Source organism: Mustela erminea, chromosome 20, assembly GCF_009829155.1.
Source record: "Mustela erminea isolate mMusErm1 chromosome 20, mMusErm1.Pri, whole genome shotgun sequence".
NCBI classification, from domain to species: Eukaryota; Metazoa; Chordata; class Mammalia; order Carnivora; family Mustelidae; genus Mustela; species Mustela erminea.
The window spans coordinates 39,734,469-39,757,686 of record NC_045633.1 but is presented as its reverse complement, the minus strand read 5'-3'; the positions used below and the strand labels follow the sequence as shown (position 1 = coordinate 39,757,686).

At 42.8% G+C, this 23,218-nt stretch overlaps 1 protein-coding gene across 2 annotated transcripts in view; it reads left to right on the top strand.

Moving 5' to 3' along the window:
* The first annotated feature begins 848 nt into the window (after positions 1 to 848).
* Positions 849 to 23,218, top strand: part of VKORC1L1 (vitamin K epoxide reductase complex subunit 1 like 1) — a 69,617-nt gene continuing 47,247 nt past the window's right edge. For both annotated transcript variants that reach the window (XM_032328725.1, XM_032328724.1), the window contains exon 1: positions 849 to 1,125. In XM_032328725.1, coding sequence (XP_032184616.1) covers positions 932 to 1,125 — 194 coding nt within the window. In that variant the 5' untranslated portion in view covers positions 849 to 931. The remainder of the gene's footprint in view (positions 1,126 to 23,218) is intronic.

The window sequence follows — 23,218 nt, the reverse complement described above, 5'->3', positions numbered from 1 at the left end:
TTTTTTTGTCTTCTCATAAATAATTTTTAAGAATATTTAAGTTTGGGGGCGCCTGGGTGGCTCAGTGGGTTAAAGCCGCTGCCTTCGGCTCGGGTCATGATCCCAGGGTCCTAGGATCGAGCCCCGCATTGGGCTCTCTGCTCAGTGGGGAGCCTGCTTCCTCCTCTCTCTCTCTGCCTGCCTCTCTCCCTACTTGTGATCTGTCAAATAAATAAATAAAAATCTTAAAAAAAAAAAAAAAGAATATTTAAGTTTGCACCTGTTGAACGCGGAGGTGTTGGAGGTCGTGGTGGGGCGTATCCGGTAATGAGCTCTGGCGTTGCCAGGGTTAATTTGGATTGGGTCAAAAATATCAAATGATAATGACAAAAAAGGAAAATACGGTGGCAATTGATCGCCATCCCCAGGGGAAGGGGCCAAGGGCTCACTTAGTCACACAGGGTGGTATTTTGGAAATTTATTATTCATCGCACCCAGGCCCCGAAGGCCCTTAGGCGCCGCCCCGCCCCTCCGTTCCCTTCCCCGCCCCTTACTCCCAGAGCCCCGCCCCGCCCCCGGCCACGCCCCTCCTCTCGGTGCCGCCCGCTGCGTGCGCCGCGCCGCCTCCGTCTCCGCCTGGCGGCCCCGCCTCCCGGCCCCGCCTCCCGACGGTTGCGCGCTCCGCCCCCTCCCTCCGCGCCCGCGCGCGCCTTCCCCGCCCCGCCGGGCGCTCTCCTTTCGGGGCGGTTGGGCCGCGCGCCTGTGGGGGCGGGGCCCGGAGCAGGCGGGGGAGCCAATGGGGCGCGGCGGCGGCGGCGGCGGTGGCGGCGGCGGCGGAGGCGGCGGCGGCGGCGGCGGCGGCGGCTGGGTCGGACCCCGACGGGCGGCGGCGGCTGAGGTGGAGGCGGAGGGCGGCGGCGGCGGCGGCGAAGGCGGCGGCGGCGGGGGGAAGATGGCGGCGCCCGTCCTGCTGAGAGTGTCGGTGCCGCGGTGGGAGCGGGTGGCCCGGTATGCAGTGTGCGCCGCCGGGATCCTGCTCTCCATTTACGCCTACCACGTGGAGCGGGAGAAGGAGCGGGACCCCGAGCACCGGGCCCTCTGCGACCTGGGGCCCTGGGTGAAGTGCTCCGCCGCCCTTGCCTCCAGGTAGCCCGGCGCGGGGGAGCGGGGCCGGGAGCGGCCGCGCTGGGTGAGGGCGGGGGCTGGGGGCGGGGAGCGCGGCGGGAGCTCGGGCCTGGGGGCCGGCGGGGACCGGGCCGCGGAGGGACCGACGGCCGCCGCGAGCGCGGCCGGGCGTGGGGAGGCGGCCGGCGGCCCCGGCCCGAGGGGCGGCCCGAGCGCAGGCCGCCGGGGCGGGGGCGGCGGGGCCGCGAGGCCGGCGAGGAGGGATGAGGTGGCAGAGCGCCGCGGGGAGGCCGGCGCGGACCGGGAGCGGGCGGGCGGGCGGGCGGGCTGCGGCCGGGCCGGGCGGGGGCTCGCGGGCTCGCCGCGGGCGGGGGGGCGGCGGGCGCGACCGGTTTCCTGGTGGGCGCCGGGGGGCGGGTCGGGGTGCGGGACCCCGCGCCGGGCGCCGCGAGGGCACGGGGCTCGGCGGGCGCCGGGGGCGGTGCGGCCCGCGCGGACTCGGGGCGCGCAGTCCCAGGCGCCCCGGCCCGGACAGGTGCTCCGCGGTCGGCCGCCTTTGTGCTCCGGCGCCGCGCACACCCGGGCTCCCGGACCCGGTCCTCGGCGCCGGCCGGACGCCGCGTCCGGGGGGAGCCCCGGGTGCCCGAGACGGGTGCGGGGACGGCGCGGGGCCGCCTCGCGCAGGTCGCCGGTGGCCGGGGCGCCCCGAGGAGACCGAGAGCGCGCGGCTCCCGGAGCGGGGCGGTTCGGGGCTCGCGGGCCGGGGGTGCGTCTGCCGGCAGCCGCTGCCCCGGCCGTCCTGGGCGAGGTACTTTGGGGAAAGAGGAATTCGCGTCCTGAAGCGGCTCCTCTTAAAGATGCGGGGGGGGGGGGGGGCGTTGACAGTGGCCGGAGCGGGGACGCGGCTTCGGAGCTGCCGGGCGACGGCTCTCAGGCTCTACCCGCCCGCTGTGCCGCGTGTCTCAGCGGGAGCTGCTTCGGCCGCTCTCCCCCGCCGACCTGCGGCTCGCTGCGTAGACAGGAACGTGTCGCTTGCCAGTTTGTTTTGACCCGCACGTTGGGGACTGCGGGAGCGGGCCGGGCCCGGGCTGGTCGGGTGACGCTCGCGGGCTCCGGCCGCCGACTCCGCTCTCGACAGTCTGTCCCCTGGCCCCAAGGCCAGACCCTGTTGCTGCCGCGGGAGGGTAGGCGGCGATCTTGCCGCAGGCGGCCCGGGGTTCAGGGCGGTGTTACCGGTGTTACCGAGCCGCCGTGCGCGCCGGTGTCAGCCACGTTCTGGGCTGAGTGAGCCTCGTCGCAGACCTCACAGCCGAGCATCCCTGCGGGACGCGCGGAGCCACTTCTGTGGACACCTGCGTGCTGTGCGCGGCCGGCGGACTTGGAAGCGCCTGTACCCGAACTTAGTTGTGCGAATGCGCGGTGAGAAGTGTGAGGTGAAAAGACTGCCCAGCAGTTGAGTTCAGGTAATCTTTTAAAAAAGGAAATAGAAATAACTTTGATACTAGATGAGTAAGGAATTTAGGCAGAATTAGTACCAGTGTTAGAGTTGCGAACTCTGTGGTCCGTAATAGGTTTCACTGGACCTTGTACCTTGTAGGCGTGGAAGAGTGCTTTATGTTACCCAGACTGTCGGGCTCCGGTTTTAAAGTCGATTTGCCTTTAAAAAGGAGTGTTTTTGAACCGTGCAATAAGTATAGACTATAAATATTTTCAGTTGCATATCCTCTAAGATCCAGGTTTTTGTGCTCTTTTAAACATTTCTAATAAAGTACCAGAAAATAATATAAATAACATCACGTAGAATATTAGAAGTGTATATAAGTATGTAAGACTAAGAGTACCTGGATGTCTTTATAGTTTTAAATGTGAATTTAGTATGTTGTGACAGGAACTAATGTTTAAGTCTGTAGCTGTGTACATAAAATATTTTAAAATCGATGCTCTCTAAAGGAGGATAGGTAAGAAGTAAGACATGGCTAACGAGGAGTAAATAGCTTATTTGCTGTAAACACAATAACATTATTTTCAAGACACTTACTCAGTTTGATCAGCCTGTTTATAAACTACTTGCCAAGCTCCATGTATGTATATACCATATACGTGTTTATGTGTGTGTATATATACGAATATATTTACTGGAGGTACAGAAATTTGGAAATTAACATGGCTTGAGTCTGATTTATAGACCAATTTTTTCCTCTGAGTTGGTAGGATAAACATCATTAAAAGTTTTTATTTTGTCAGACTGGCTTTAAATAAAATCAGGTTAGTCGAGACCTCAAGTAATTCTTTTTATTTGACTTAAGTATTGATTGCTACTTAGCACAAGTATTAAAAAATGTGACTATCATAAGAAAAGAAAGTCTGAGCCCAGGTTAGAGTGAGTAGAATTGCAGAGGAAGTATCAGGAAAGTTACCCAATAAACAGAATCCTGAGGAAAGTCCACTACCAGAACCCGTTGTTAACTCATGTGACTTTGGGTTGCTAAAACGCACTTTATTCTCATTTCTCAATCCTTAAGTATCTTGATCCAAATAGAATAGAGATGAAAGAGAGAATTTTGAGGGTGGTGCATGTGTGTGTGTGTGTGTGTGTGTGTGTGTGAAGTCCTCTAGTATTTTGGGAGGCATCATTGTCTAAGGGAGCAGTTCCCAGACTTTGGATTTCTTTTTTCTTTTCTTTTTTTTAGATAATTTATTTAATCTCTGCACCCAGTGTGGCTCTTGAACTCACAACCCTGAGATCAGGAGTTGCATGCGTCACTGACTGAACCAGCCATGTGCGCCCCCCCTCCCCCAGACTTTGGATTTCAAAAGAAATGATTACCCCCACCCCATATTGGGAGGGTGCAATGGAGTTGCCAAATTTATTTTATTTATTTATTTATTTTTGCCAGGTATAGCCAGTGAAAACAGCAACAGTAACCCACATCACTAGCTGCTTTCATTTATAAAAAGGATATTTTAACTCAAATGATTTGAGAGGCCAGAATTTCAAAATAAAAGACTTTAAATTGAATCATTTAGCTTTATTAAAAGATTTGCTTTCTTCTCGTTATTTTTCCTCCTTTTTATATAAATCAGTAAATAGTCTGTTGCAAACCTTCACCCGCCTCCCAGCCAACATTAACCCCTGTTCCGTTCAGCGCTCAGAACCATGGATTCTGGGTGGGCGCCTAATCTGCTACTTTTAGACTGTGGCCTCAAGCTAGTCACTTATCTTTGTGGATCTTCGGTTGTTTCTTGGGTTAAACTGGGCTCTTAAAACCTGCTTTGCCAGGTGAGTGGTGGGATTAATGATGATGTAAGGATGGACCTGGATGATACCTGGAATAAATTATATATTCAGAGCTGTTATCATTGATCGGAGGTGTTACCTTTTTTTGCGGTGTCTGATAATAAACATCCTTAAGTAGTATGTTTTTTTAGGTATAGTCATTTATGTATTTTAGATGTAAATTGTTTTAGTGCACTTTATTGCTCCTCCAAGCTGTAGTATAAAGACTTAAAGTGCATTTAAAACAATCTCAGAAGTGTGGCGAGAGAAACAATATAATATGCAGAATATTCTTTTTTTTTCCCTAGAATATTCTTTATAGGAATTTTCTGCAAGTTATATTAGACCCCTTTCTACAAGGGTTCTTATGTTAAGAATAGTACAAGTGACCTTTAAAGATGAATGTAGGCTTGGGGGGCACCTGGGGTGGCTCAGTCATTAAGCATCCTCCTTCTGCTCAAGTCATGATCCCAGGGTCCTGGGATTGAGTGAACCATTGGGCTCCCTGCTCAGCGGGAAACCTGCTTCTCCCTCTCCCACTCCTCCTGCTTGTATTCCCTCTCTCGCTGTGTCTCTCTGTGTCAAATAAATAAATGAAATCTTTAAAAAAAAAAGATGAATAGGCTTGACAGTTCTACAGTTTTAAAAACTGTAAAATGGTATTCGAAAACCATCAGTTCCTCAAAAAATTGCATTCTTTTGCAAAATGTTGAACTAATACCTCTCTCACATCTTAAAAAAAGTAATAGTGCTGTCTACTTACTACTTTTGTTGAGGTTTTTTTTTTTTTTTTTTTTTTTTTTAATTAAGCTCTGCTGCTCAACATGGGGCTTGTACTCATGACCCTGAGATCAAGAGTCACATGCTGTATGGACTGAGCCGTCCAGGGACCCTGGAATCTTCCATTTTTAAAGTAGAACTAGAAATCTTTGCTACTCCTTTCTTTGTCCACCCAGACTCGGAGGTTAAACAGCTTGTCCAAGGTGACACAATTAGTAGCAGACTGGAAACCTGGCTTCTCGAGTACTTGTTTGGGGACCACCCCTGGACATTTCTTTCAGTTGAATTCTAGAGATAATGCATGGGTGTTTCACATTCGAAGATACTAAAGTGTACATGGTGAGTAATCTCTTTCATACCCTTCACCCAGACACACACTTCTCCCACTCCATAGCAGCTGTGAAACTTTGCAGAGCCATTTTATGTACAAGCATAAATATGACCATATTATTCTTCCCATTTTTAAACATAAAATTATCATATTATGTATTCTGATCTATATCCTACTTTTTGCTAGCATTCGTTCCATCACATATTTTTTAAGTGCTTATATTCGTATTTCATGCTATGTTAATACCTGTGAAAGAAAATTTGTTCTAGTAGTTAGTTCTAGTAGTTAGTTTTGACTAATACATAAAGTAAAATATTGGTTCTTATGTTCTGTTGTTTCTTGGTATGGAAATTTCAGAAGCAGTAGGAACTTAGAGTATGAAAGAAGATATCACAATTGTAACTGGACTGCTGTGGTGTTAGAGAGAACTGTTAATACTTAAGATAATGCTTACTGTGTGCAAAGCAGTGTTTTATTTATTTTTTTTAAAGATTTTATTTATTTATTAGACAGAGATCACAAGAAGGTAGAGAGGCAGGCAGAGAGGGGAGGGGGAAGCAGGCTCCCCACTGAGCAGAGAGCCCAATGTGGGACTCGATCCCAGGACCCTGGGATCATGACCTGAGCCGAAGGCAAAGGCTTTAACCCACTGAGCCACGCAGGCACCCCCAAAGCAGTGTTTTAAATGCTTACTTACTTAATTCTCTTAACAGTCCTATGAGGTGCTTTTATCACCATTTTACAGATGAGAAAACTGAGGCACATGGAATGTAAGTGAAACTTGATATAGCTAATACAGGGACAGAGGCTTGGTTCTAACCCAGGCTCTTTACTACTTTGAATTCCATTTAGATCTACTATTGATCGAGTGATGCCCATATTGGCCGAGTTTTTTAAAACTATGCAAACATTGGTGCCATTTTTTTAAGACCTCTGTTTGCCAAAAATTCTTAGAGTTTGCATTATAGCTTTTTCTTGTTTAGAACAATTTGGCGGGGGAAGGCAAGGACACTACTATGAAGGCTTGGTATTCAAGAAACAAGTTTTTGGAGTGTTTGCCTTCTAAGCCTAAACTTGTGAAGATAAGGGATTTGTCACACCTAGTTAGTGAACAGGTATGCAGTGGGATGAGCTATCAGGAAAACGTAACAGAATTGCCAAGGGAAGGAAGATAAAGGGTATCTAGGCACCTGGGGTAGGAGGAGAAAAAGTTAGTTTGAATTTGTACGAGGGTGGGGAAGCTCTTTCCGAGAAAGGTGTTGAGTCATGGATCTACTGTGCAAAGAATCTGGAGAATTGGGCCTGGGGTGTGGTGCCGGCTAAATCACCACCCGGAAGGAGGAATTTAAGAGGGATTCATTTCCTTGATGATTCGGAAGACTCCAGGGAACAGCATGAGGAAAGGCAGAAGTTGGTGGCCGTTTGGGGGGAATAGCAAGTGATCATATTTGAATGTAACTCAGACCCACCCAGGTTGGAAAAGGACTGGAATCTAGAGCTTGTCCAGAAAAATGCAAAAGCAGGCATTCTTGTAAACCACATGTTCTAGCTATGGACAAGACTTACAAGCACTGAGCTTTGGGTTTCTCTTCTATGTAGTATTTGTACTCAGTTGCACTGCACTGGTATTAGATTATCAGTTTTCAGAATTTGTTCCCCCAACTCCTAGTTGTGTGGCAGGGATTTCACAAGCATTTGACTCACATTTTAACATGTTAAACTTTAAAACATTTATAAACATTTGTATATACTCAAATGCATACCATGATAAATTTTAACACAGTAGAGACCACTGATTTATACTGCCAGGTTGTCTCAAAGGAGTTATGCCAGGTGGAAAAAAGTGCCAGTCTTAAGTTGACATCCTGTATGATTGCTTTTATATAGCATTTTTGAAATAACAAGATTATAGTAATTTATAGCCACCCAGGTACCTCCATAGGATGTTACCTTTGAGGAGGTTTGGTGAAGTGTGCTAGGGGCCATCCTGTGCATTTTTTGCAAATTCCTGTGATTTATAGTTATTTAAAGATTAAAAAGTAAAAAAGAGGGGTGCTGGGGTTGTTCAGTGGGTTAGGCCTCTGCTTTCGGCTCAGGTCATGACCCCAGGGTCCTGAGATTGAGGCCGGCCCCCCCCCCCCCCCCCCCCCCCCCCCCGCCGCCAATTGGGCTCTCTGCTCAGCGGGGAGCCTGCTTCCCAGGACCCTCACCCCCACCCCCCGCTGCTCTGCCTACTTGTGATCTCTTTCTGTTAAATAAATAAATAAAATCTTAAAAAAAGATTAAAAAGTCAAAAAGGAAAAAAATCACTGTATTTAGAGTATTTGAGGGAAAATAAAAGGAAAAAATTAAAATCACCCATAATGCCAATACTCAGGATAAAAATCCTTATAATAGAGTTTCTTTCTTTCTTTGTGTTTATACTTGAATTTTTAATTGATTAGGAATACAGCTTTATATTGGTATTTTAAAAATTCAGGTCAGTGCTTGTTTGCTTATCTAAAATGATATCAGCAAATTCACTACTGTAGAACTCTCATTGTATTACGCTATATGTGACTGCCTTGTGCATCATGTTCTAATGTCATGATTATTATATATTTTAAGATTTATTATTAGGGATTTAACTTAGAAATGTGCTTCTACATAGACTTGGGACAGGTATAATAAAGTCCTTAAATAGCATTAATGTGTTATTGAAAAAAACAACAAAACTCATCATTTGCAACTCTGTATCCGGTTGTTCTTGATGCTGCGCAATCAAAACAGAATAAGTCTGACTGCCCCAATCATCCGTAGTTTATAAAGTTTGTGTTGATCAGAAGACCTTTGTTGTAAATGTCATTGAGCTTTTAAAATACACTGATAGAGTGAAATATAGCTTAAATCTGTTTTTCATTATAGATCCACATACAATTTCATTTGGAAAAAAATTTTTTGCTAAAAAATTTTTTTAAACCATTGGATTATAAGCTATACAGTTTCTTTGGCTACTAGCATCTGTAATTTCGGGGAATTTCAAGGATGCTATTATCCTGTTGTAGGACTATTGACCTTTTTAAAAACAATCATTGTTTTTGAGAAGTAAAATGGTGGAAGATTCGTGACAAAATAAGAAAAGGGAGTATAATCAACTCCACTGTTCTTTAAAAGTTTGATTTATTTCCGCTTGCATGTTGTGCTGATAGTTAAGGTGACGTAGTATAGACCAAAGGGTACCTGCTTTGAAATTTTGGCTGCATAACTTGATCTCTCCTTTATCTGTTTCCTCCTCATAAAGGGAGGGTAACAGTAGTGTCTAGCTCAGGGTTATCTGAAGATGAATACACCAGTGCACTCGTGTCTGTACACAGCTGGAGCACAGCACCTGGCACAACAGCGAGTGCTCATAAAATGTACCTATTATTTTAAAACATGGTTGGGATAATACTGTATGTATTTTATATCTTTTTTCCTCATTTAACATGTCACAACTATTTTCTCTTGTTCTTAGAAATTCCACCAGTAATGTAAGAGAATGTCAGGAGTCCTGTACCCTTGTTGTTGAATGTTGTGTCATTATTTAGACCTTTATGAATTTGTTTTATGAAAAATGTCACATCATTTTTTTTTTTTAAGATTTTATTTATTTATTTGACAGAGAGAGATCACAAGTAGACAGAGAGGCAGGCAGAGAGAGAGAGGGAAGCAGGCTCCCCGCTGAGCAGAGAGCCCGATGCGGGACTCGATCCCAGGACCCCGAGATCACGACCTGAGCCGAAGGCAGTGGCTTAACCCACTGAGCCACCCAGGCGCCCCCACATCATTGTTTTGATGTGCATTTCCCCCAAGCGTAAACAAATTTTAGTGGGTTTTCACATTTTTATTAATTGTTTGCATTTCTTCTTTTTTTGAAAAAAAATTTTTAAAAGATTTTTATTTATTTATTTGAGAGAGAATGAGTGAGAGAGAGCATCAGAGAGGAGAAGGTCACAGGGAGAAGCAGGCTCCCCAAGGAGCTGGGAGCCTGATGCAGAACTCGAACCGGGAAGTCCGGCATCATGACCTGAACCGAAGGCAGTTGCTCAACCCACTGAACCACCCAGGCGCCCCTGCATTTCTTCTCTTGAGTCTTGCCTGTATACATCTTAGGTTTTGGTTTTTGGTTTTTTTAGATTTTATTTATTTATTTGACAGATATCACAAGTAGGCAGAGAGGCAGGCGGCGGGGGCGGGGAGCAGCCTCCCTGCTGAGCAGAGAGCCCGATGTGGGGCTCCATCCCAGGACCCTAAGATCATGACCTGAGCTGAAGGCAGAGGCTTTAATCCACTGAGCCACCCAGGCACCCCTGTTTTTTTGTTTTTTTAAGATTTTATTTATTTGACAGAGACACAGCAAGAGAGAGAACAAGCAAGCAGGGGAAGTGGGAGAGGGAGAAGCAATCTTCCTGCCAAACAGGGAGCCCGATGCAGGGGCTCAATCCCAGGACCCTGGGATCATGACCTGAGTTGGAGGCAGATGCTTAATGACAGCCATCCAAGTGTCCCTACATCTTAGGATTTTTTATGTTGATTAGGTAAATGCCTTATATATTTAAAGGATATGGATGTTTTATCATTTGTTAATATTTTTGCCATTTTCTGTTTCATTAGTTTTTATAGTACATTGCTTTTTTTGAAAGTGTATGAAAAATTAATTATTTTTCTTTGTATTTTTTTTCTATAGGTTTGAATTTAGAAGGGCATATCTCATTCTGATATCAGATGAATGGGTATTTATGGTTTCTTTCCGTTTTGAAAAAAAATCATTTATCAAGTAGAATGTAGCTTATAGGTTGGATGAATCTGTAACCTAATTTTTATATAGACGTATGTCGAATGTTTGCTTAAATTTCTTCTGGAGATTACCTTTTTATACGTTTGCCCATTTATTTCTCTTCTAGGTGTCTTTTTTTTTTTCTTACTGGATAGTGGGAGTTCTTCAGGTATCACAGAAATTTTTTGTTATATGTATTACAGGTCTTTTCTCTTTGTTTCTCTTTGTCTTTTAATCTTATTAGTGGTATCTTTATTCAGTAGAAGTTCAAACTTTTTTTTTTTAATATTTTATTTATTTATTTGACAGAGAGCACAAGCAGGCAGAGAGGCAGGCAGAGAGAGAGAGGAGGAAGCAGACTCCCTGCTGAGCAGAGAGCCCGATGCGGGGCTGGATCCCAGGACCCTGAGATCATGACCTGAGCCGAAGGCAGAGGCTTTAACCCACTGAGCCACCCAGGCGCCCTGAACTTTTTTATGTGGTCCCATCTTTGACTTCTTGGTAGCTTTTGGGCTTGGGGTTTTTTTTCTTTCTTTAATCTTGTTTAACAAAATCTCTAGCATCCCAAGATTTTTTTTTTTAACTTCCATGTATTTTGTTTGAATTTTTTTCATATTTAGCTCCTTTAGTTTGAGTGGAATTTACTTTCATGTATGGTGTGAGGTAGGGATCAAACCTCCTTCTTAGTTGGTAGGTTTTGCCTAACCCCATGTATTGACTTGACCGTGTTTGAAATGCAACAAGAATTTCCTTGTATACCAAGGGCCTCTTTCTGGATTCTCCATTCTGTTCCAGTAGTATGTTGTTTGTGTGTCCATTCATTTCCATTACTGCAGTTCCTCTCTCCCCTGTGGCTTTAAATAGTACATTTGATATCTGATAGGGCAGATACGATTTTTTTTTTTTTTTTTTTTAAGATTTTATTTATTTATTTGACAGAGAGAAATCACAAGTAGTCGGAGAGGCAGGCAGAGAGAGAGAGAGAGGGAAGCAGGCTCCCTGCTGAGCAGAGAGCCCGATGCGGGACTCGATCCCAGGACCCTGAGATCATGACCTGAGCCGAAGGCAGCGGCTTAACCCACTGAGCCACCCAGGCGCCCCAGATACGATCATTTTAAGACATTTCTTGGCTATTCTCATGCATTTACTGTTTCAGGTGAATTTTAGAATTTATTTTGAAACAATTGTTAAAAAAACAATCCCATTGAGATCTTGATTGGAATTGTACTCAATTTATAGGTGAATTTGGGAAAGAGTCAATCTTTACTCAAACTTTCCCATCAAGAAACAAACATATCTATTGATCCTGGAGTTGCTGTTGTTATGAATTTAACCTAGATGCCCACTGTAGTTTTGTTTTATATGTGATTAATGTGGTCCTGGAAATTGAGAAATCTTGTGATAGTATCCTGGACAGGGATCCCAGTAACAGAATTCTCTCCAGTTCACAGCCACTATAGGGCCCCGAGGAAGAAATCTGTATTAAATATTTGGACTTGCAAATGAAAAACTAAGATACTTTGCATTTTATTCATAACTAGGACTTGGGCATCAAACTCCCAAGGCAGAAGACTGGAATGAACCCAGCTGGGTTCACAAGGGAATGCTTCCCGCCACCATCCCAGTCCAGTTAAGCTTAAATTGTTTCAAACTAAAACAGGCTCTGAGTTGGACCCCTTTCATCTCCTCATTTCTCAAATGTGACTAGATTTTCCCCATATGATGTGAGCAAAGCCTGCCCTATCTAACTCCTTCCCATCAGTGCTTCGGGCCATGTAACCAGAGAGCACATTTGCTTTGGCTGACTGCTGATCTGGCCTTGGCCACATGCCTTAGGCCTTCTCTCCCCAGGTAGTAGGTTTGTCCCTGGCTCTCACTTAGAGAAGAGAAGGCCCTCTTGAGGTCACATGGAAGAGGCGGGAGAGTGAACCTGTACTCGTGTACTGACCTTTTAACGGTGTAGACTCAATCAGTGCTTTGAAATCTTGTCTTCTTCCTTCCTGAGAGGGAGAAAGAACAGTGAGGGGGGCCTTAATTCCTCATTTCTAAAGATAATACAAAAGCTTTTTAGCCATTCTCAGAAGTATTGGTTTTTCCTTTGGGTTTTTGCTTGTCTCAAGTCAGCCAGAAAGAGGTGGAGTGAAACTGGCTTGCTGGGTATTGCGCATAACCCAGAACCTTTCCCCTAACTGCATCAGCCTGCAGCGGTGAAGTTTCTCAGGAGACGTTCTCTTCCCCTGCTTAATGGCTCATGACACGTTCTTGATTTTCCTCCTACCGCTGGGTTCCTTGCAGCTTTCTTGACTGCCTTCATCTTCCTGCACCTTCCCATTAAGTGTGGACATACCAGGCATCAGCCCTACACCCTCTTGTCAGTCTTCTTTCCCTAAACAGTCACATCCATGTCCATGGCTTCACTCACGGATGAACCTAACACTTCTATCTCTAACCAGGAAATGTGTGTCGCCAGCCTCAAAATTTCTCTCTCTCCTTCGGTCGTCCAGATGTGCCTGTCTAATCCCTGCTGGACATCTCTACTTGGATGTCTCCAAAGTACTATAAATATAATATGTCCAAGATTTAATTAATGTTCCTCCCCTGAAAATGCTCTTTCTGATCCCAGTGAAAGGCATCGCCACCCAAGCGGTTGTGCAAGTCAGAAACCTAGGAGTTGTCCTCTTTGGTGGTTTCCCCACCCGCCTCTCTCCCCACCAAATCCAGTCAGCCACCAGGCCCAGTTGCTTTTTTCAGCCTTTTTTGTTCTGATTTGTAACCTAGATATGGAAGAGTCATTGAGCTGTGCATCTTTTTTGATGTAATAATCACAAAGCATAACCCTTGTGACCAGCATTCAGGTCATTAAATAGACTGTTGCCAGCACTGCGGAAAGCCTCTCGTTAACTCCCTCCTTGTAAAATACACTCTTCTTCCTTCTCGAGATTAACTAAAGTCTGTCCTTCCTTTTTCCTGCTGCTTTCATTCAACATTATCTTGTGAGATTCATCCGTGTTTTATGGAGCTGAAGTTTGTCATATTACTGAGTACTCTGTTACACAAGTATGTCACAGTTAACTCCCTCTTTTTTTGAATGGGCATTTAAATTGTTTTCATTTGGGGCACCTGGGTGGCTCAGTGGGTTAAAGCCTCTGCCTTGGGCTCAGGTCATGATCTCAGGGTCCTGGGGTCGAGCCCCGCATCAGGCTCTCTGTTTGGCAGGGAGCCTGCTTCCTCCTCTCTGCCTACTTGTGATCTGTCTCTGCCAAAAAAATAAATAAAATCTTTAAAAAAAAGTTGTTTTCACTCTGTAGCAATTATGAATAATGCTGCTATGAACATTTTTGTGTATTTCAATTTTTATATATATATATATATTTTAAAGATTTTATTTATTTGAGAGAGACAGAGTGAGAGAGAGCATGAGCAGGAGGGAGAGGGAGAAGCAGGCTCTCCACTAGCCGGGAGCCGGACGTGGGGCTCGATCCCAGGTTTATGACCTGAGCCCAAGGCAGACACTTAACTGACTGAGTCACGCAGGTGTCCCTGTGTCTTTTCAAAATTAGTTGGTAATGCCAGACTGTTTTCCAAAGTGATTGCAATAACTTCGATTCCTACCAACAATGTGTGAGATTTCCTGTTCTTCCACCTGTTTGCCTTGGAGTTGTCAGTCTGTTACGTGTTACTAACCGTTCGAGTATGTGCAGTGGATTTTTATGGGTAGTTGAGGTGTGTTTCATATATAATAAAATACATAAAATTTTTTAAATGTACAGCTTAGACATTTTTTTGCATTTGCATGTGCCACTCCTCAGATGAACATTCCCATCACCCCAGAAAGCTCACCTGTACTCATTTTCAGTCAGAAGCTGTTACTCTGACAACCTGGTGTTGACTTCTAGCACTATAAATTTGCTTTGCTTGTTCTCGAACTTGGTGTGAGTGGACTGATGACAGTGTGCACTCCCTTGTGTCTGGCTTCTTTTGCCCAGCATAATAATGCTTTTTGCAGTTCATCCAAGTTGTTGGTTTTATCAATTAATTCTTTTTTTATTGCTTATTGCCATTGTATGATTTTATACACACGCACACACATACAGTCATTTCTCTGGGGTGTATATTGAAGAGTGGATTTTTGGGTCCTCGGGTTGGTGTTTAATTTTATTAGAAACCATAGAACAGGGACGCCTGGGTGGCTCAGTTGGTTAAGCGGCTGCCTTCGGCTCAGGTCATGATCCCAGCGTCCTGGGATCGAGTCCCACATCGGGCTCCTTGCTTGGCAGGGAGCCTGCTTCTCCCTCTGCCTCTGCCTTCCACTCTGTCTGCCTGTGCTTGCTCTCACTTCTCTCTCTATGACAAATAAATAAAATAAAATCTTTAAAAAAAAAAAAAAAAAAAAAAAAGAAACCATAGAACAGTTTCCCAAAGTGGTGGTTCTAGTTAGTATTCCTGTTTGGTTTTAATTTGCATTTTGCTGATTACTAATGAGATTAAGCAGCCTTTTACATGTTTATTGGCCATTTGGATTATCTTCTCTTTATCTTCTCTTTGAGAAGCTCATTAAACTCTCATTGAAATCTTTTGCCCATTTTTCTGCCTGGTGTTCATCTTCATCTTACTCGCTTTAAGATATTTTAAGATATATTTGTGTATGTGTATATATGTATGTGTGTATGTATGTATATATAAGATACGTATATACCTGTATATTTTCAGATAATCTGTATCACATATATCCCCTTCCACTCTGGCGTGCCTTGCCTTTTCATTCTTTTAAAGGTGTGTTTTGATTAACAAATTATTAATTAAGAAATGATTAATTTTAACATAGTTAACCTTTATAATTAGAGCTTTTTGTCTTTGGGTGTTGAAGAGCTGTTCTGCATGAAAATATTTTCTGTTTTGCTTTTCACATCTAGATGAACAGTCTTAAGTGGAATTTTTTTAATGCTCTGAGTTGGGGTCAATTTAATTTTTTCCTGTGTGACTGTCCAATTATTATTGTGGCACCAATTTAAGATCATTTTCCCTTGCTCTGTAGAGTTATTTTTTCGTAAATCAGCTGATTGTGTACAAAAGGATTTTTCTGGGCTCTTCTATACCATTCTTTTATTTGTTTGTCCTTGTGCTAGGGCGCCGCTATCTTTACTGCCATATTTCAGCAGTTCTCCAGGGACCAGGTGGGTCCAGACCTTTTCAGAGGGTCTTTGAGGTCAAAAATATTTTCATAGTAATAATAAGATGTTATTAGCCTTATTTACTCTTACTCCCTCACAGTGGTACAGTAGGTTTTCTAGAGGCTGCATGACATGTGGTACTGAAATAGATTGAATACAGATGCAGGTATGAGAATCCAGGTGTCTCCTGTTATGCCAGATATTAAGGAGATGTATAGAAACGTAAAACACTGCCTTTCTTGGGGCGCCTGGGTGACTCGGTCATTAAGTCTGCCTTCGGCTCAGGTCATGATCCCAGGGTCTTGGGATCGAGTCCCACATCGGGCTCCCTGCTCTGCAGGAACCCTGTTTCTCCTCCCACTTCCCCTGCTTGTGTTCCCTCTCTCGCTGTGTCTCTCTGTCAAATAAGTAAATAAAATCTTTAAAAACAAAAACACTGCCTTTCTTTTCACTAAATTTTTATGTTTTAGAGAACAGTTATTTTTCATAAAGAATTTATTTCTGTTAATATATAATTGGTTTCTTGTTATTTTTATTATTTTTTCAAATTTTTATTTAAACTCTAGCTAACATACAATGTTGTTATTTTTAAGTGAACAAATATTTCACAGTTTTATTTTAATTTCAAATGCAATAAATAGACAAAATCACATAAGCCAGAGCTCTTTAGTCTCGTGTGAGAATTACTGAATAGTTTTATAAACCCTTATAACCAGTAGGTAATAAGTCTTGGTTACTTTTGTCCCCTTCCACTTAGTGTGTAAGGTTCTTAAGGAATACTCATTAGGGTTTTGATTGGAATTAGCACTGAATAAGTTTAGGGAGAGGTTTTGCACATCTTCCTAATAGAATTTTTAAGGGGGGAAAAAGGGCACATAGAAATACATTAAAAAAATTTAACAAGAAAACAAAGGGTATCTCTGAAAAACGTGAAACTTTAACAAAGGACAGAAAAGAATGAAAGCTGAAACATAACTTGTTCTTGGATAGGGTAACTCACATTGGAAAGGTGTCAGTATCCCCGCTAAATTGTTGTATTGAATATTGCTAGATACACTTTGGCATTTTGTCATTTCTAAAATTGAGATACACCTTAAAATTGAGGATATCTTCCAGGGGTGCCTGGGTGGCTTAGTTAAACGTCTGACTCTTGATTTTGGCTCAGGTCATGATCTCATGGTCTTGGGAGGGAGTCCCAGAGCCCGGCTTCGTGCTCAGCAGGGAGTCCGCTGGGGATTCTCTCTGTCTCTTGCCCAGCTTGCACGAGTGCATGCTCTTTTGGTCTCTTTCTCTCTCAAATAAATAAATAAATCTTTAAAACAAAACAAATTTAAGATACCTTCCAGTCACTTCTAGCCTTGTAGTAGTGGTGAAGGAGTTTTATTTATGAACATCTTAACAAATTTATGGTATTTCTTTTCCTTACTGTCATTATAAGCACAACTCACATGTGATATAAAGACAAAACAGTATGTAAGTCTGAAAGATCTATTTTAATAAGCCTAAAAGAATAACCCTCAATCTCCAGGCAGCATTCTGTCAGTGTGGCAATGTCCTTTTTTTTTTTTTTAAAGATTTTATTTATTTAACAGACAGAGATCACAAATAGGCAGAAAGGCAGGCAGATAGAGAGAGAGAGAGAAGGAAGCAGGCTCCGTGCTGAGCAGAGAGCCCGATGTGGGACTCGATCCCAGGACCCTGAGATCATGACCTGAGCCGAAGGCAGCGGCTTAACCCACTGAGCCACCCAGGCGCCCCGGCAATGTCCTTTTTTAAGTGCTACACAAAATTGTACATCTTACATTGGAGCTATTTTGGAGTTGATAAAATATAATTTGTAAATTCAGTGTGAATCCCAGTTAATATTTCCATAGGCTTCTCAAACTGTGATTTTAAAGTTTATATGAAAGAATAAAAATGGAATTTTTCATAAAAAATGAGAAAATATTCATGAGGAGGGAATTATTGCTGTTAAAGTCAGTTTTAAAGCTAAAGTAACTAAGAGCATCAGAGCAAAAAGGTTATGCCTGGAACAGAGTTGAGAGTAGTGACATAACCTCATTTATAGAAATGTTATAGGTAATAAAAATGAAAGCAGTGAATTCTTCAGTAAGTAGTATTGGGTCAACTGAGTTAGCCATTTGAGAAGAAGAGAAAGCTGGCTTGTCGTCTCACACACAGAAGAAAGAAAAACTTCTATTGAGATACGATTCACAGATAGGAAAGTACACATTTTAAGGAACCAGTAATACATATCACCTAGATGAAGATATAGACTATCTCCGGCACCCCCCCCAAATTTCCTTTATATGCCTCCCAGTCAGTACCAAGCCCCCTTATTGGTAGCCCCTTTTCTGACTTCTGTCCATAGTTTTGCCTGTTTTTTAACTTCAGATCAAATCAAATCATACAGTAAGTCTTCTTTTGTGTTGAGCTTTGTTTGCTTAACATTGTGTCTATGAGATTTATCTCTGCTACATGTAGCAGTTCTTTGTTTTATTGTTGTGTAGTATTGTGTTAATATACCACGCTTTATTCTACTGTTAGAAATCTTGGTTGTTTACATTTTCTTTTTCTTTCTTTCTTTCTTTTTTTTTTTTTTTGGCTAACATGAATAAAACTGCTTAGAACATTTTTGTATGTGTTTGATGGGTGTTACGTACTCATTTGTTATTGGAATTGGATTGAACTACTGGGTGCTAGGAGATAATATATGTATATGTATATACATATATATATTTAATTTTTTTAAATATTTTTATTTATTTATTTGAGAGATCACAAGTAGGCAGAGAGGCACAGAGAGGGGAAAGCAGGCCTCCCTGGTGAGCTGAGAGCCTGATGCGGGGCTCAATCCCAGGACCCTGAGGTCATGCATTACCTGAGCTGAAGGCAGAGGCTTAACCACTGAGCCACCCAGGCACCCTATATATTTAATTTTAGTATATACTGCAAACAGTTTTTTAGAGTAAGTGTACTGGGTTACACTCCCACCAGCAACATATGAGAGTTCCATTTGCTCTAAGTTTTATAAAATCCCAGAAACCATAAAGAGATATGAATTTGCATAAAGACAGACAAAATCTATGCATGCAAAAACTAGCATAAACAGAGTTGGCACTCCAAAGATAAACTGGGAAAAAAATATTTGTCATGCATCATGTTCAAGGAGCTAATTTCCTTAAAAAACACAAAAAAACCAGGAATCCTTTTAAGTAAATAGAGGAAAGATCAACAACTCAGTAGATAAGTGGGCACAGGACATTCAAAGACAGTTGAAAATAAACACAAATATCCGTAAACAGGACCTTCCAGTCATAATAAGAGAAGAGCAAATTGAAACTATATTGAAAGTGTTTTTAATATATTAGATTGGCAAAGATCAAAAATTTTGCATTGATTGATTTGACCTTGGCTAAGCTGTAGAGAAATGGTGACTTCCATAAAGTAACAGTCAGGTTCTCAACTCTGGAGAGCAGTTTGACGATATCCATTAAAACTAAGAATGTGTGTACCTCAGGAATAGTAAGGATAAATAATTTGTGTGTTTGCACAACAGTATATTATAGAGAGAAAGAATGAATGAGTTAGAATTTACACATAAAATAAATAAAATCTTTAAAAAGATGGGGAGGGTGGCTCAGTTGGTTAAGCATCCAACTCTTGGTTTCACCTCAGGTCATGATCTCAGGATCATGAGATCGAGCCACATGGGCTCGATAAATCAATAAAATCTTATAAAAAATTTACGCAAAAGAATAGTGATTTCTTATAACCATAGTGTGAGTGAAAGAGCTGGCACAAAAATACAAAGTTTGAAAACACACAAAATTGTTCTGTTCTGTTAGAAGTCGGGATAGTGTTACCTCACTGAAAAGGAACACAAGAAGAACTTTTGGGGAATTGTGATGTTCTGTATCTTAATGTGGGTCCTGGTTACACATTGTGTTTATATTGGGAAAATTCATTAAGCTATAAACTGAGGATCTGTGTACTTCTCTGAAAATATGCTATAATTCAATAACATTTTAAATAAAAATAGCAGTCATAAGGAATGCACATGCTTTGTTTAGCAATTCTTTGCTGTGCTTGTAAACACACACATACATATACTTACTCACTCTTACATGTGGGAGTTACATTGTATGAAGACATTTCTGTGCTTGTCTTAACAAAAGTTTGGACAAAACCTAGTTACCTGTCTGTGGGAAACTGATAAAATAATGGTATTGTTATATAGTGAATTATTAGTATCTCTTAAAAGGAGGGTGTTCTTTGTGAACTAATTAGAAACATCTCTTAAGATGTTTTAAATAAGAACGCCAAGCAAGGTGCATGAGTTGTGCATGCAGTGTGCTAATAGAGTTGACCCTGAACAACATGGGGGTTAGGGGCACTGACTACCTGTGTAGTCCCGTCTCGGTACAGTTGACATGCAGAGTCGTACTTAAGTCGTCCGACGTTGTGTATCCGCGACCTGTCACCATGCATTTCTGCAGTATTACTGACTATATCCCTTTTGCTGTATTTTTCATCCCTGTCTTACTTTATAACTGAAAGTTTGTACCTCTTAATTCCCTTCGCCTACTTCACCCATCGCCCCCACCAGCGACCACAAGTTTGTTCTCTGTATTTGTGGGAACTTTTCTGCTTTTGTTTGTTCATTTGTTTTATTTTTTAGATTCTACATATAAATGAAATCATGTGGTGTTTGCTTTTTCTGACTAATTTCACTTGGCATGATAACCTCTAGGTATGTCCATGTTGTTGCAAATGGCGAGATTTCATTCGTTTCTGTGGCCAAGTGATGCTGCAGTGTGTCTCTGAACCACATCTTTTTGATCCACCCATCGCTGGGCACTTACGGTGCTTCCATTTCTTGGCCCGCCGTGGTAAATTACTGCAGTAAACGGGGGTGCATACATCTTTTCAAATTACTGTTTTCATTTGGGTAGATAACTAGCAGTGGAATGGAATTACTGGATCCCTTAATATTTATAGTTTTTTAAGGAACTCCACACTTTTCCACAGTGGCTGCGCTAGTGCACGTTGTTCCCCGATCGGTGCACGGGGTTCCGTTTTCCCCACATCCTCGCCAGCACTTGTTACTCCTTGTCTTTTTGATACTAGCCATTCTGACTCGTATCAGGTCATTGTGGTTTTGATTCGCATTTCCCCATGTGTAACTTTGGTTCCCCAAAACTTAGCTGCTAATAGCCCATGTTGACTGGAAGCCTTACCGATAACATAAAGCCGTTTAACACATATTTTGTGTGTTATATGTGTACAGTATTCTTAGAATAAAGTAAGCTAGAGAAAAGATGTTAAAAAGGAAGAGAAGATACATTTACAATACTGTACTATTTTTGTAAAAAAAAAAAGTGCATATAACTAGACCTACGAAGTTCAAGCCTTTGTTCAAGGATCAACTGTATTTCCATGTTTGTGTGTTTTTTAAGTCATTTATGTAAAAAAATATAAATAGAATATTTTGGGAAAGATGGAAAAATATATTAAGAGGTGCCTGGGTGGCTCAGTCCATTAAGCATCTGCCTTTGGTTCAGGTCATGATCCCAATATCCTGGGAAAGAGCCCCATTTAGACCTCTCTGCTCAGTGGGGAGTCTGCTTTGCCCTCTCCCTCTGCCCCTTCCCCTCCTTGCACTCACTATCTTGCTCTCATAAATAAATAAAATCTTTAAAAAATATATATAAATGCTGGCTCTCTCTGAGGAGAAGTTGGTGGCTGGGGGACAAAATGATGCCCATTAAACAACTCTTAAACTTTTTTTTTTTTTAAAGATTTATTTACTTGACGGAGGGAGACAGAGCACAAGCAGACAGAGGAGCAGACAGAGGGAGAAGGAGAAGCAGACTCCCCACCAAGCAGAGAAGCCCCATGTGGGACTCGATCCCAGGACTCTGGGGTCATGACCTGAGCCAAAGGCAGACACCCAACTGACTGAGCCACCCAGGAACCCCACCGACTCTTAAACTTAAAAAAAATTTTTTTCAGAGTGACAAAAAGTACATAACAAAATTTACCATATTAAGCACTTTAAGTTTATAATTCAGTCCTGTTAAGTTTATTCACATCATTGTGTAAACCAGTGTCCAAAACTTTTTCATGCCCATGAAACAACTCCTTATTTCCTCCTCCCCTTTACCCCTGGAAGTCAGCATTCTACTTGTGTTTCTGTGAATCTGACTACTCTAGATGCCTCGTAAAAGTGGAGTCATACAGGGCGCCTGGGTGGATCAGTCCGTTACGAGTTTGCCTTCGGCTCAGGTCATGATCTCAGGGTCCTGGGATTGAACCCTGAATTGAGCCCTCTGCTCAGAGGCGAGACTGTTTCTCCCTCTGTGATCTCTCTCACTCTTTCTCAAATAAATAAAATCTTTTTTAAAAAAGTAGAGTCATACAATATTCATACGTATCCTATGTATTTTTGTGACTGACTTAATTTAATTTAGCATAATGTCCTCAAGGCTCATCCATAGTATTTTGTGATCTTTGACTCCTGTTCCTTGTTCATTTATTACTTATTTTTAAAAGAGCATTAAAATGAAACCTTTATGACCTTATTCAGAGCTGGTTAATTATACAGTAAAAAGTTAGTAGTGTGTATTAGTCACGTCAGCCACCGTTTTGCCAGTTTTAGCAACAAAACATCTTTATGCCAAAGAGCAATTTGAGGCTTTATTTTACTATGTGTTTCTCCTTGTTTTCTTGTAAAGGTGCCAGTCAGAATGGAGGGTCATTAAGTCCCCAGCTTCTTTTTTTTTTTTTTTTAAGATTTTATTTATTTATTTGACAGACAGAGATCACAGGTAGGCAGAGAGGCAGGCAGAGAGAGAGGAGGAAGCAGGCTCCCCACTGAGCAGAGAGCCCAATGCGGGGCTCGATTCCAGGACTCTGAGATCATGACCTGAGCTGAAGGCAGAGGCTTTAGCCCACTGAGCCACCCAGGCGCCGCAAGTCCCCAGCTTCTTGACCCTCAGTCTGCTCACTAGTTTTTTCCCTGCGCTTACTGTCTGACTTTGGCCCTCCTCAAAGTCCGCCTCTGGTTCTAAGCCAAGGGCATTGCTTCCTCTTTGCAGATTTCTCCTGTATCTCTGACCCGGGGGAAGGAAAACAAGGTTTTTCATTCTCTAGCTATTCACTGCTGATTGAGGTCATTATTCTGTAGCTTTCTTCATTAATATTGTTTTCCACAAATGGAAACTCATTGTTTCCATTAGGATTGTTGACTGGACGTGGGGACAGAGGAGTAAGTTGCAATGACTTGGAAATTTAGGAGTGGACTTTGTGCCATTAAATAGAATGGGACAGAGAGGGACAGGCAGACTCTAGGCTGAAGATATGTGACTGGTCTTTGAATATATTGGCTTGAGATGCTGGCCTATGAAATAGCTGAAACAGTGAGCTGGAAGTGGGGATTTAGAAAATAATTTCTTATTGTAAATTTAATGTATGACTGTGTTTGTGTAGAACATACAGAAAAGTATATAGAAGAAAAAAATTCTAAAACAATAATTCTTTTTTTTTTTTTTACGATTTTATTTATTTATTTGACAGAGATCACAAGTACGCAGAGAGGAAGGCAGAGTGGGGCGGGGAGGAGCAGGCTCCCTGCTGAGCGGAGAGCCCAATGCGGGGCTCGATCCCAGGACCTTGAGATCATGACCTGAGCCAAAGGCAGAGGCTTTAACCCACTGAGCCACCCAGACGCCCCTAAAACAATAATTCTTAACATTTTA